Source organism: Lepeophtheirus salmonis, chromosome 7 (genome assembly GCF_016086655.4).
Source record: "Lepeophtheirus salmonis chromosome 7, UVic_Lsal_1.4, whole genome shotgun sequence".
In the NCBI taxonomy this organism is placed as follows: domain Eukaryota; kingdom Metazoa; phylum Arthropoda; class Copepoda; order Siphonostomatoida; family Caligidae; genus Lepeophtheirus; species Lepeophtheirus salmonis.
In genome coordinates, this window is record NC_052137.2 from 29695287 (window position 1) to 29709082 (window position 13796).

The window sequence follows — 13796 nt, forward strand, 5'->3', positions numbered from 1 at the left end:
ATTATACGTGTGTATGTTCAGTTTTTTCAGTATTGTAAATAGAATACTTATTATATTATAATAAACGCTCAATATTCATTCATATGCGTATATGGTAGACTGCCCCCTTTTTGGGGAATATTTTTTCTTCGTTGAACAAAGACCTTTTCAGCTGGAGACAATCAATTTTTTTGGGTAGAATTAGAGGCCTCTTTGAGCATATTTAACGTGATACATGCCATTTTAATTTGATTAAAATTGATTTTTTGTTTCAAATTTGGGTATTTTAAAAAATAATTTATTTTTGAAAAAAAGTCACAAGGCTGTACTGTATATAGTGCTCTCAGATGTATATCATAAACATATTTTGATCTAAGAACATATTTTTGACAATAATATAAATTTGAGCGAACGATAGTTCAACTTGAATATTTTATATTCTCTCTAAAACTTATAATCTCCTTTAATGCAAGGGTGTGCAAGGATAAATACCAACATGGAATAATTATTTATTTTTTATTTTTTATGAAGCAGAACAGTTTTGAATTCATTTTAATTTCTTAACATCCCGGGAAACGCTGGGCAATTTTACTCTAGTATAGATTGAAATAGGATATATATTTGGGAAATTAAGCAAAATAAACACGTATGCTCCTTCTAAGAAAACAACCCATCATTCTCTATTTCTAATTTGAATTGAATCAATCGATCATCCTCCATACTTGAAGGCTTTTTTTTAGTTGATCAATCTATGTAGTAACGATCAGGAAAGAAAGAAAATAACGATTTACGCATGAAATTGACAGACTCCCCATGATTTTATCAGAATTAAATGAAAAAAAACCTCCTAAATAAATTATGATAATTAACTATATATTTATGTATGTAAATCGACTGCAATGCTTTAAGTCTGTTTATTTGACTTCTTTGGACCTCACTTTGGAGGTCAGTTCAAAGTGGGATGTCTGCTCCAGAGTTTCCGGAAGGGTTACTCCCTTTGTTTCAGGGATAAAAATGCAAGCAATGCTCGCAATAAAACAAAGTCCTCCCATAACAATATAAGGTGCGGATCCTCCCAAATAAACCACATGCGGCCCTGATAATCCCACAATAAGAGCAATGAGACATGTAAATCCAATCCCTGTAGTCCGCAAAGGTGTAGGAAATATCTCAGTGGATTGAACTTCGAAGACAATGTATCCTGCGCAAGAGTTGAGTTTTGCTAGAATACAAAGAACTGAGACGACGATACGTGGATCCTCCATTGTGTTTTGAACAGCAATGATCATAAGCATATTGATAACATTCACTGCTTGAAATCCTACATGGGTCCATCGTCTTCCAAAGAGCTCCAAGAATAATTGGCCCAGTAGATATCCAGGTCCTTCCACGATGGAGAGTGCAAAGAACATGAGGAATATATTCATTTGATTAAATTGAATGTTAATCATGATTTGGTAGTAGATATAGAAGTTTGCAATGGAGGCCAATGTGAGACAGAGTGTTTTAACGCGGAGTCCTGGAGTCAAAATAAGATTACAGTATTCCTTGATAAAATTATTGATTTGTTCTTTATTGTTCTCTGAAAATATTTTGAGTCTTTCTAGAAAAGCCTTTTCATCGAGAGGAGGAGAAATATTATTGCTACGTGCCATTTGAAGCATAATCCTTCCTGCTTCCTGATAGTCACCCTTCTTTGTAAGTAACCATCTTGGACTTTCTGGAATCCAATTCCAGAAACAATAAACCAAGACAAGAGGAAGAGGTGAGGTAATTGAGAGAATAAACCAATCGCCATTCAGGGTCCAGGCGTATAAGGGTAAAATACAAACTCCAAGAGTCCTAAATTTACAATTATTTAACATTTTTATAGTAATTTAAATATCTACATAATTTTACCAAGCTAGGGAAGTAGACGCGATGCCGTAGCTCCTAGTTTTAGGTGTTGAAATTTCCATAATTATGGCAAAAGGAAGCTGATACGCAGACGAATACGCTGCAGATGCAAGAGCTTTGAATGCCATGTAGACATATAAATGTTTTGCAGATAGAGTCTTGAGAACGGAGAATACGAGAACATTCGTCACAGAAATGAATGTCATTCTCTTTCTTCCAATGACATCCCCTAAATAATTATAGAGAGACGTTCCTACTATAGATCCAATGACTCCCGCAAGAAAAGCCAGAGGTATGTTTCCTTTCTTGGAACAAACCCAACCATATTCTGTTGGTATCGTTCTAACAAAGTCCGACTGATCATAACTCATTCCCAACTTACAGGGTTCGATTAAAAAACGCTCTGGACAAAGTCCATTTTCGAACCTTACTACAAAATGAGTAATGAGCAAGCATGCAGAAGGAAAAGTAAATCATTTGACTTACGTGAATGATTCCAAAATGTATCTACATCAAGAGTCAGTGGTACGGATATTTCACATGACTCAAATCCTCTACCGTCCTCTGTCTTTGTAAGGTAACACTCTTTCCAACGTAGTAGTTCAGAGGGACTCAGTCCCTCAGTGGAGGGATGTTTACACCAATGCTCAGGGGTGTTAAGGATGAAAATTTCATTCAGCCATGATAGTGGGAGCATCACGTAGTAAATGTTGAGTATGAAGAATAAAAATCTTTTTTGGTAGAATCCGAAGCCTCCAGTGTCTTGGAGGATGTCTTCAAAGGTCTCTTCTTTGGGAGAGGAGGACTCTTCCTCTTTTTTGGGAATGATGGAGTTGCTCATATTGAAGGATGACTCACAATAATAATTATGTTTAATGAGTGGAATAAATATACGCAGCAGAATATTCAACGACCAGAACGGAGGACTTTAGGCGTGATAATTGTCTCTTGAGCAAAATATACATTCATAATATGTCAAACTACATTTATAATATGTGCTTCCGTTCCTCACAAGAACAACTATCAAACTAGTTCAATAATAATTATTATTTAAATATCATATGCAGGATCGTATATCCTCTCTCTCTCTCTAAAAAATGAAGTGATCTACAACTGATTTGTTTCAGAGATAAAAATAACATCAAATTTGAATTATAATTGTAGGATATTGGTAGTTGCTTTTATTCTAACTTTATTTTGGACCAATGCGGTCTTTATATGCTAGGTAAAAATATCATTCCCTTCAAGTGACTTTGGCGTGCATTATTGTGTTTGGGAAAGACGGGTATAAGTTACATGAGATTGCTTAGATTAAGTGTCTTATAGGGGGTTACTAAATCAGTGTGATTTGAGACATTCTCTAATGTGTGACCTCATGGCAAACAATAATAATGAAAAATAAATAAATAATCCTCAAGTCCACAAAGTCACTTATCAACCTTTGCACAAGCAATAGGGTTTGTAAATTACATCCCCTTAGAGAGCGTGATACTTTTAGTAGCTGCAAGTTGCACAGGGCTTTTGGGGAAAGTTGGGAAGTTATAAATGTAAGTAGTTTTTTGTCAGTCCACATTTCTTCGGTCCTGTCCAGCCTTAGAACTGGTCCTATCAGTCGTTTGGACCGGTTCTTAAGACTGTCAGTCCTTTGGACTATCAGTACTAGAACTGATTAAAAAAAAAAGAAATGAAGGACATAACTTTATAAGTTTTAAGAGTGATATACAGGACTAAACGGGACAGAACCGAGACTGAACTGGACTAGAGTCTTCAGTCCTGAATAAGGGCTTACACAGCACAAAGTTGTAAGTCCATATTGTACTCGGAGTATAATTGAGGATCGACGTCGTAGTAATTACAGCCTTGAAAGACCTTGGACAATTTTCACATCCCTATAAGAGTATTCACATTTTGCTCTAACAGCACATACTTATTTAAAAATAATAAAAGCCTATTAAATGCAAAGATTAATGCTCTTAATAATTATTCGTCCTATTTAGAATAATTGTAACGTATCAGCCAGTAAGAAGCCCTATAGTAAAAAAAATCACTGGATTTACAATACTGATATATCTCTCTGTACCTCAAAGTTAGTATAGTTTTGACTTTTGGTCGTACCCTGTATTGTCTGGAGTTATTATGCGTCGAAGAACATACCAATTTTGCTTAAAAAATAAAGAGGACACTCCCCAACAAATATCTCCGTTTTCCCAGATCACAATCACACGTAGCTACTCACTCAATGAAAAAATAATTGTGTTGTGTGTAGTCTTGTAGTACTTAATACTAACTGAACTATACTCAATTATATACACGTGTACTACAAACTTTTGAGTCTCCGAGAAACATGTAATAACAGCATAAATAGACATATATAAATACATACATAACATATAATATATACGGAAGCTAATAAACAGCACATATTCCACAAGTTGATAAATTTTACCCTAACACGTGCTAGATTTTTGCCAACACATACAAGATGCGGGAACATAGCTTCCTTTTTTACAATGTGTCGCAATCAGACTTTAAAAGTAGTGGAGGGGCGATTAGGATTTCATTCTAGAGGCGAAATTCTGAAGTTTTCTTGAAAATACAATATGTTGGTATCATGTGTTGAAGTACTAAAGAATTTACATTTGTAATGCAAATTTTTAAATGCCAAAATAATTGTTTGACATAATATTTTATAAAATTACACTATTTGAAATTTAGTTTTGGGGTTGTTTTAGATGCGATTTATAAAAATCAGTTAATTGCTTCAATTTCAAATAACCAACAAATGGTTTTTCAATTCATTTTCATAATTTGGAAATTTGATAAAATTCGTTGGAAAATAATGTTTCATTTTCAAGTCCAATTTTTATTTATTACTGGTATTGAGCTATTTATTACTTTTCCATGTTATGAAAAAAAAAAACCTCCCCACCTCCCCCCACATTAAGAAATTATTGCATTTTACTACAAAATTTAACTTTTTGTCAATAACTATGTATTTTTGAAGATTTTATTGAATCATTTTATATTAGAAATTTAATTTAAAAAAATCAATTTTTTTTATTTTCTATGAAGAGCTATGGATTTTTGAAAAGCCTAGGGTTTTTGAATTATCTTTTCCAAAATATTTTACTTTTTGTGAATAACTGTGGATTATTCACATTTTTTGTAAATAGCTCTGGATTTTGAAGTTTTTAAAAAAAAAATTAAATATTTCTAATTTTTTGCGAACAACTGTGGATTTTTAAATTTTTTTTGTGAATAGCTTTGGATTTTTGAAAGTTTTCCAAAAAAAAAATATTTTTTTATAGCTAGTAATTGATTTTTCATTTTTTTTCACAAAAAAATTAAATTTTTTTTGAACAGCTGTAGATTTTTGAACTTTTTTCCAAGAAATTTAATATTTGACATTTAATTTTTGAAAATTTTTGTGAGTAGCTTTGCATTTTTGAAATTTTTCGAAAAAATTTCATTTTATAGGAATAGATGTAAATTTTTGATTTTTTTTTTCGAAAAATTTAATTTTTTGTTAACAGCTGTGGATTTTTGAAATTTTTTTCTACAAAATTTAATATTTGTCTTTTAGTTTTTAAATACTTCGTCCATAGTTATGGATTTGTAAAAAAACAATATATATATAATCCTGTAGAGGCCACTAAAATCCTTCTTTGCACTCTTAAAGATGAACAAATTTCATTAATGAAACATTTCACTTTTGTTGCATATAATATGTCATCCCTAATATGCCAATTATATTCGATTGATTAAAAGCATGAGTTTGTGACGTTTGTATCCAATAGAATATATATAAACGTCAATTATCTACAACATACATTAATTCATCACTTCCCTTCCATCGTCAAATAAACGTCCTACGTCAAGCCCAGAGATTTGTAACCAATTGTGTGTTTTCGTCATGAATGTTTAAATAGGGAATATATATAGAGTTTATATTAATGAATTGTTCAGTATACGTTACACAGGCGTGATATTTAAGTTTACACTTAAAGAAATGCTCACAACTTGAGATTTGATAAGATTTTGTACAAAAGCGAGGTTGGGTTATATTCTATATAGGTATATATAATAATTTAGGGATTTGTATTGAACAAATAATTTAGAAGTAAAGTCTACAACTTTTATTTCTAAATAAGATGTTACCTGATTAATTATTGTGTAAATTAATACCTTTAAAACTTATGTATAAGTTATACAGTATAACTCTGTGTCCCACGCATCATATTTAAGCTTATACTGAAGATTGTTTTTCAAACTTTATTAAAAACTAGTTTGTAAAGACTGTGAAAACAAAATTAAGTTATTTTTCAGCAAATTGCAACTATGTAAAATCGAAATTTTGTATTTATTATGTCTTCCCTTAACCTCGATGTTTGTGTATTATCTAATTTTGTTAAAGTACACCAAAATATATTTGAACCACACACTACTGAGTGATGTTTATATAATGATCATTAATGAATATAATTTATAAAAAAAAAGTTATTTTTATCGTAAAAGAACACTTATTAATTTACCTTATATGTATGACATAAATAGCATATGAACAATAACTATTTATGATTCTATCATTTTAAATTGAATTAGAATAAACAATCGTATACATCCTTTTTCTGCCAAATGTTTCATTTTGTTCCTTCAACAAAAATGTCGGTTGGCAAATTGTTCTTCGGTAAAATGTACATTCAGAGAATTGTCCTATAAACCATATTTTTAATATATAGTTGGTCCACAGAAAGTCCAATTAAATTCAATTTATAATTATATATAAGGTTGCAAGATATTATGTTTGAACTCTAGTTGAGTCGAAACTAGATAAAAAAAAAAAGTTTTGAATAAAATAACAGGTTTGGTAACCACAATGGAAGCCAAGAGAGAGGCTATAATCAAGGATCACCTGAAGGGAAAATCTCAGCCAGCCATCTGAGGAACCTGAAGAGCCTGGAGGTCAACCCCAAGCTCATCAAGAGAACCATTCAGAAGTACGAGGGGATTCAATTTATCAAGGACAGAGCCAGAAATCAGGGAGACCAAGGTAAGAATTGTCAAGGCAAGGATTGCAATAAATCCCTGGAGGAACCTCACCAAGATGGACAAGGATTTCAACATGGATGCAACAACAATGAGAGACCTTGGTATGTATCCTTAGAAATTGAAGAGGCAACAGCAGCTGTCAAGTAAGGTCAATGATAAAGACTTGAGAGAAGCAATGTCAAGGCTAAAAACTAAAGAGAGACAATGTCTTTCTTCAGAAGCTGTGGACTGGCATAGCTCCCAACAATGTGCTCGGCGATGAAAAGATTTTCATTAAGGAACAGGGGTTTAACCCCCAAAATGATAGGAATTCCGGCCAAAAAAGATGAGCTGGGTGATCATGGAGTCAACAGAGTGCATAAACCCCAATCTGTAATGGTTTGGGCAGCTGTGACTGAGAAAGGGAAGTTCCCTTTGGTGTTTGTGCTGGCTGGGATGAAGATCAGAACCAAGAAGTACATCAGCACCACCCTGGAGGAAGGTCTTGTTCTCTGGGTCCAACAGCACTTCCAGAATTAACCATAGCCCTTTCTACAGGATGGTGCCCCCTCCCACATATCTAGAGAGACACAGCGGGGGTGTGAGTACAATTTGAGTGGCTTCAAAGACAAGATACTCTGGCTCCCCTCCAGCCTCGACCTAAATTCCATGGTAAATGCCCATGTGGTCCATTCTTGAGAACAGAGCCTATGTGACTCCCAGCAAAAATTTGGACGACCTGAAGGCCAAAATGGTGGCTGTCTGGGACTCCATCCTCGTGGACATTGTGTGTGCTGCATCCAAGCCCTTTCCAGAGAAACTTCGGCCTGTAGTCTAGGTTAAGCGTGACCATTTCGAATGGAAGTTATGTCACATGTTTAATAATAACTGCTCTGAATTTTCGTTTTTAATTATGTTTGAGACTCTAAGTTATATTGAAATAACACATTCCATTCATTGGGTCTATTGTATCTGTGTTTGATGAATTGAAATTCAGCCCCTACAAGGAGCCAAACCGGTTAACAAAACAACGCATCAAAGTCATGTTTGGGACTAATTAAGTTTTAAGAAGGACATTAGTCTAGATCAGTGGGTGTCAAACATACATTAATTTAGGCCAGATATGGCCCACTTTGAGGTTTGGTACGGTTGAGAGATAAATATCCTACATAGCATTAATATAATCCCACTTGGAAAAACAATGATCAAACCTACAAAAACAGAGACAGATACAGACTTAAGACATAAAATAAAAGTTGTTTTGAATTACGTACGTAAGGCTCTGTTTCATTCTGATCAGACCAAATTCCTGAGCTATTGAGGGACTTTTTTTTTTTTTCAATAATACCTTGATTTTTTCATAAACAAGATCGATTTAACTTTTCTGAAAGTTTTTTTTAAAGGTATGGGTTGTCGATTTGAAAATGCACCAACAGAATTAAAAATCCAAAAACCGAATTATTGTTCTAGCAGAAAAAGTGAATTCGTATGTAATTACGAATTAAAGAAAGGGAATTAGGTAAATAAAGGAAGAAGAGAATTAGTGAGTTAATCTTAGTTTATATCTTTAATCTTCATTATGGTTGAAGAAGGAACATGGCAAGTTAGCAATGGCAACGGCAATAAATAAATCACAACTTGTATACAAGTAAGTTTTACAATAGAAATTTACCTATTATATACATATATATTATAGTTTATAATAAGTTGTTTTATTTTAGAATTTTAACATAAACAACCTAAATATTAAAACTAATCTTTTTAATTTATCATTAGCTATCTTTAAGAAAGTGTGTTCCCACTAGTTCCTTATTAAAATTAATAAATGAATTCATTGTAATTGTCTTTCAAATCTGTGATTTCGATATTGTCCGCTAGGGACTCGGTGTTTTAGTACTCGTAGACAACATGAAAGCAACCCTGTGGCGGAAGTAGTATTTGAGTCTTTTTAGCATCTGTTGGCAGCAATTGCATTATTAATTTTTTCTTTAGTCTTGCACCTTCATCATGGCAAAGACATCATTTACTAATAAAAAATGTCTTTGTCATCAGGCAAGTGTCTGTCAAAAAGACGGAAAGTGGGCTCAGAGTGTAGGATTTTTCTAGAAATAATGATATTTTCTATTACATATGTTTACATAGGTGAAAGGACAACCTGTGTGCTTGGTATGCAAGTAGCAAGTTTTGGTGTTTAAAGAATACAAATGAAAAAGATAACAGCATGCAGGGAGAACTGAGAAAAAAACCTTGCACTCAAAGCCATTCATTTTGTTTAAAGTGTTTTCCAGATGTTGAAAAAAAGTGTCTTGAAGTTCCAAATAGCTGCAATCAGATCTTCTGCAATATTGTTACTACCACTGGGATCAGTTATGCATAACGCACTTAAATAAAAATCAATATAATAATGATTATTAAAATTGATTTACTCTTTTTTGCACTCATTGATTATTAGTAGTATTAGTGAAAAAAGTAGACAATTATTATTAGTTTTATGTAATTTTGCAATTATTTTACTGGCCAACTTGAGATCAGATTAGGTTGTATTCGACCACCAAACCGAAATTAGTTTGACATTCCTGCTCTAGCGTGAGCAGACTTTTAAATGATTGAATGATGAAGAAATTTCTCAATCAATTATCATATTTAATATCCCCAGCCCACAGGTTGTACAGCTGAACAGAGTTCCTGTGCCAGAGGTTGATTAAATTTTTCATTTATTCTAATTCTTTCCTGAGCACCCAGAAACCCTTCTGTACATATATTCTGTATTTATATCCAATAATAAGCACCGGTCCTCATGTTATACTAGTGAAGTGCAGGACACCAAGGTAGTTTAAGCTCTACCTCCGTCTCGTTTCTAAGCACTAATGACCCCCTCTAATATGCTATGACACATCTCCAGCCCATGGGTTGTGAATCATCTACTTTGACGCAAGTACTTTGTTGTTGTTCGATTTTAAGGGATGGATTGTACACAACCGTATTTATTTTTTGGATATTAGAGGTGTTCTTTGATGCATCTGCTGAATAATTTAACTTACTTCGGGCCTAATTAGTTTGTCTGCACAACCTTTGGGCCAGGTGTATTATAGTATATTAAAAGGGGTCTATGGTGCTTAAAAATGCGGCAATGGTAGATTTTGAACGGTATCTTGTCCCAGAACTTCATGTAGAACCTGGGGGACGTGGTGTATTTTGCGACATTAGGAGGCTTCCTTGAGGCTCAAGGAAGCGCCAGTAGAAGAATTTAACCTCCTTCAGGGCACAGCAGCTCATCTACACAACCCGTGGATTAGGATGTATTATAGCATATTAGAAGGGGTCTTTAGTACTTAGAAACGCGTCGGTGGTAGATTTGAACTACATTTTTCAAATAATAGTAGTATATATTGTACATATACTACTGTCTTGTGTTTATAATATGATCATTAATGAATGTAAAAATATTTTACTGCAAAAGGACATTCATTACTTTACCTATAGGACATATATAGTATATCAACAATACCTATTAATCATACGATCCTTTCAAATTGAATTCATATCTGCAATCGTATATATTAATAAATATATTATCGTTTTTCGGCCAATTGTCCCAAATATACCTGTGGCGAAATGTCCGTTGGGCAAATTGTCCTTCGGCAAAAATGTTTTTGGCCAATTGCCCTTGAACCCTGCTGTAGATAGTGACAAAATTTAAATATAATTTTGATATTGATGGTTTCACCAGTTTTATCAACAGATGTGGGCTTGTCTATTCTGCAGACTTAATATATATAAAATAATACATGGAAATATTTAATGACGATTCGACATCATTGTCATTTATTTTCCTTTCATAAATCGTTAAATGTTTTCTCTCAACTTTTTATCTTTAGAACAAGTGAAGATCCAAACTGTTATTCAATCATTTTTGTGGAGAAAAATATTTTTTTCTAATTTTCTTTTAAAAATATCAACAGTAGTTTTAATATCACAATGGGAATTTTTATAAATAATAAAAATGATATGATTCGTTCTAGCCAAAAACGGTCAGGCAGTATCAACAGCATCTCAATTAATATAATTTCTAAACTGAGTTCTAATCCAAACAATTTATCGACCGTTTTGATTTTAAATTTAAATATTACAATATATTTTTATATTTTATACTTGTTATATTAATTAATAAAAATGATTTGTTGTAATTAATTTTGATTTATATTATATATATTCTTTTAAAATGGTTGAATATATATATAGTTGTTTTTTTAATGTTCCTTTAATACAAAGCACCGAGTAATTATAAGTAAACATATTAGTATTACAATTACTCCATCTAACCTAGAAATCTTTTGGTAAATCCATATACAGAAAGTATATTTCTTTCTCTAGGAATCACCGGGGCGCGTACGTACATATATTAAGTTCAAGAGAATAACTTCCGACCGTGCTGTCCATAGGCTATTGTGACTCCATCTAATTTTGGTTGAAACACATATTATATATATTCTTTTAAAATGGTTGGGTATATTTCCTCATTTTTACTATTTGTTAAACAATATACCAATGGAATAGTCTTATTGATACGAACAAGAGCATGGATTGTCAGGGACGTCCGCAGGGATTGGGCTGGAAGGGATGTTGCGCTCTCCATCCCCCCACCCAAAAAAAATGAAGGAATTTCTGTCTTGGACTAGGAAAATTTATCTCTCTGGAGGATTTTTTTTTTTTTTTTTGAGAAAACAGTGGAATTCCAAAAATACTCATATATATAATCCTGTAAACGCCTTTGATTGTATATAATTGTTTCCAGAAGGCGCAGAGCAAAAGTTCCATTGCAGAACCATATTTTATCTTCAATAGGGTAAATATTTCTTCTAGTAAATTTTTACACTTTAACCGTCAAATAGACTGAAAAATCATCACTACTAATTCATATTTTCTTCGGGTAAAATAGAATCACTAGCTCTTCCAACTGTTTTTGCTGAAGATTATTACCAGGGTAATTTAGCAGCCACGTTTATATGAAATTCATTGCTGCACTAGTTCAATAAAGTAGATGGCGCAAACAAAGAGTTGCTTGATATTGCCTTAATTGTCTTAGTGATTTTCTAAATTATCCGGAGGATGACAATGACTTTAGGTGAGGCTGATTGGATTGTTATTTGTACATGCTCCTTTTTTCTCAAATTTCCAAAAGATGGTATTCCAATTTTCTTTTTCAAGTAAATATGGATACCCATACTTCAAAAGTCATTTCCCGCCTTTTTGAGTCTTAATCATTTTCATGATGGTTTGAAGTAACAATACAATAAACATGGAACTATCAGTGGTATATCGTTCTCGAACGTAACGGTTCTATGAGCCAGCTCTTTGAAGTGAACGACAATTTGAAGCGAAAATAAGATCCGGCTCTTATTTTGGAGCCGAGTCGAAAGAGACGGTTCTCTAAAAAGAGCTGGAATTTCCATCACTAGAAACTATAGTTGTAATTGCAACTGAATCTATTAACAAACTAAAAATTTCATAAATTTTAATTCAAATATATGTATAGTTTAGCGAATAAGGGATTTTTTTGAGAGGTAAATATGTATACATTAATAGTTTGCAATTTCCTTATGCACTCAGATCTCTTTGTTTGTGCATTTCCTTTGTTCAATAACTTTTTGTTTGTTTCAAAATAACCACATAAAAATTGTCCATTCTACTTTTTGACCTTGTTCAATTTCTACATTCGACATTTTGTCAATTCTACGTTCTGGCTTTTATCAAGGCGTCTGCAGGATTTTTTTGTTGTTGTTGCGTTACCCACAAAAGAATTTTAGAATTTATTTGGAACAAAAAATTTCAATTACATTTTTTGGAAAAAAAATTAAAAATTATTATATTTTGTAAAAAAAATTCAAAAATCCATAGCTATTCTTTGTAAACGAAGAAGCAGGCTCACTCAGAGTAAAATCCAATTCAGCTGATATATTTCAATAAAAGTATTGTACCACATAACGATGACTAATTTTTCCTATTCCCACAAATTCAGCAACAACGTTCCCTATTGATGGTTGTCAAACAAATAATAGACAACGTTGCGGCCTTCAAACACAAAATATATGCTTTATAGAGCATGTACTTTCTAATACAGTTATTTTTTTTAAACGAAATACGCTATCTCTTATCTGAAAATTTGGACAAGAAAATTTCTGTGCAAGAATAGTGACGCCCAAAAACAGTGTCGTGGAGAATTTTCAATTGAGTGTAACATATGTTTTTATCCACATTTTTTTTTTGGGGGGGCTGCAGGCCCCCCTCGGCTGCAGCCCTTCCCTTACTCTCTTTTTCTTATCTTTTTTAATATGACGTGGTAGGGTACTGATGGGACCGGCCTCCTAGCTTCTCTGTAAATGAATATTAAAGAACTAATATATTAGGGGTACAGTTTTAAAATGGTGAAGAAGGGGGAATTGAAAGGTAATTTTTGTAAATCTTAGACAGCACAACACTCATCCAAATTTGGATTCGTTCCAGGCAACCATCATTAAAGCATCGTCAAGAGCTGTTATTCTGTTTACCGGCGTGTTGAAATCTTTTTTTCTTCTGATGGAGGACATATGGAATAATTAATACAGGTAATAAAGTATTTAAAACATTACAAATTGGTTTTGTGTCGTATTTTCTTGATTCTATAAAAACTACGTATTTCGTAATTTAGTCATTCGTCTGCAAGTTTTGGATCCCCACTCTAGAAGTAAGCAAGGATCATGTTTCTATTAAATAGGTATGCTACAAATTAAATTCAACATTTCACTTTTAAACCTGTTTTATTTAATAGATAATGGTACAAAAGACATTTTGATACTAAAATCATGTCTATAGCTTCAATATTGAGGAAGTTATGACCAATTTTAAATCCTTTT

General features: G+C 32.8%; 1 protein-coding gene across 5 annotated transcripts; it reads right to left on the reverse strand.

Annotated features, from left to right (window-relative positions):
* Nucleotides 1–835: 835 nt before the first annotated feature.
* LOC121121582 (solute carrier family 22 member 7) lies at nucleotides 836–4219 on the reverse strand. Of its 5 annotated transcripts, none has more exons than XM_071889927.1 (4): nucleotides 4112–4219; nucleotides 2362–2903; nucleotides 1879–2305; nucleotides 836–1821 (listed from the first exon to the last, which is right to left on the reverse strand). In XM_071889927.1, exons 2-4 carry the CDS (start codon nucleotides 2714–2716, stop codon nucleotides 894–896), a joined length of 1710 nt encoding a protein of 569 aa, XP_071746028.1. In that variant the 5' UTR covers nucleotides 2717–2903; nucleotides 4112–4219; the 3' UTR covers nucleotides 836–893. The 5 variants fall into 5 exon arrangements, with proteins under 5 accessions (XP_071746028.1, XP_040572480.1, XP_040572478.1 ...); XM_040716546.2 differs by having other exon boundaries at nucleotides 2362–3904; nucleotides 3979–4165; XM_040716544.2 differs by having other exon boundaries at nucleotides 2362–3904; nucleotides 3956–4164.
* Nucleotides 4220–13796: the final 9577 nt, after the last annotated feature.

Excerpts from the sequence above, each read along its gene's own strand:
- LOC121121582 (XM_071889927.1), bottom strand. The coding sequence starts at position 2,716 with ATGAGCAACTCCATCATTCCCAAAAAAGAGGAAGAGTCCTCCTCTCCC. Across the intron at positions 2,306-2,361 it reads TACATTTTGGAATCATTCAC|TAAGGTTCGAAAATGGACTT; the intron begins GTAAGTCAAATG and ends CTCATTTTGTAG. Across the intron at positions 1,822-1,878 it reads GCGTCTACTTCCCTAGCTTG|GACTCTTGGAGTTTGTATTT; the intron begins GTAAAATTATGT and ends TTGTAAATTTAG.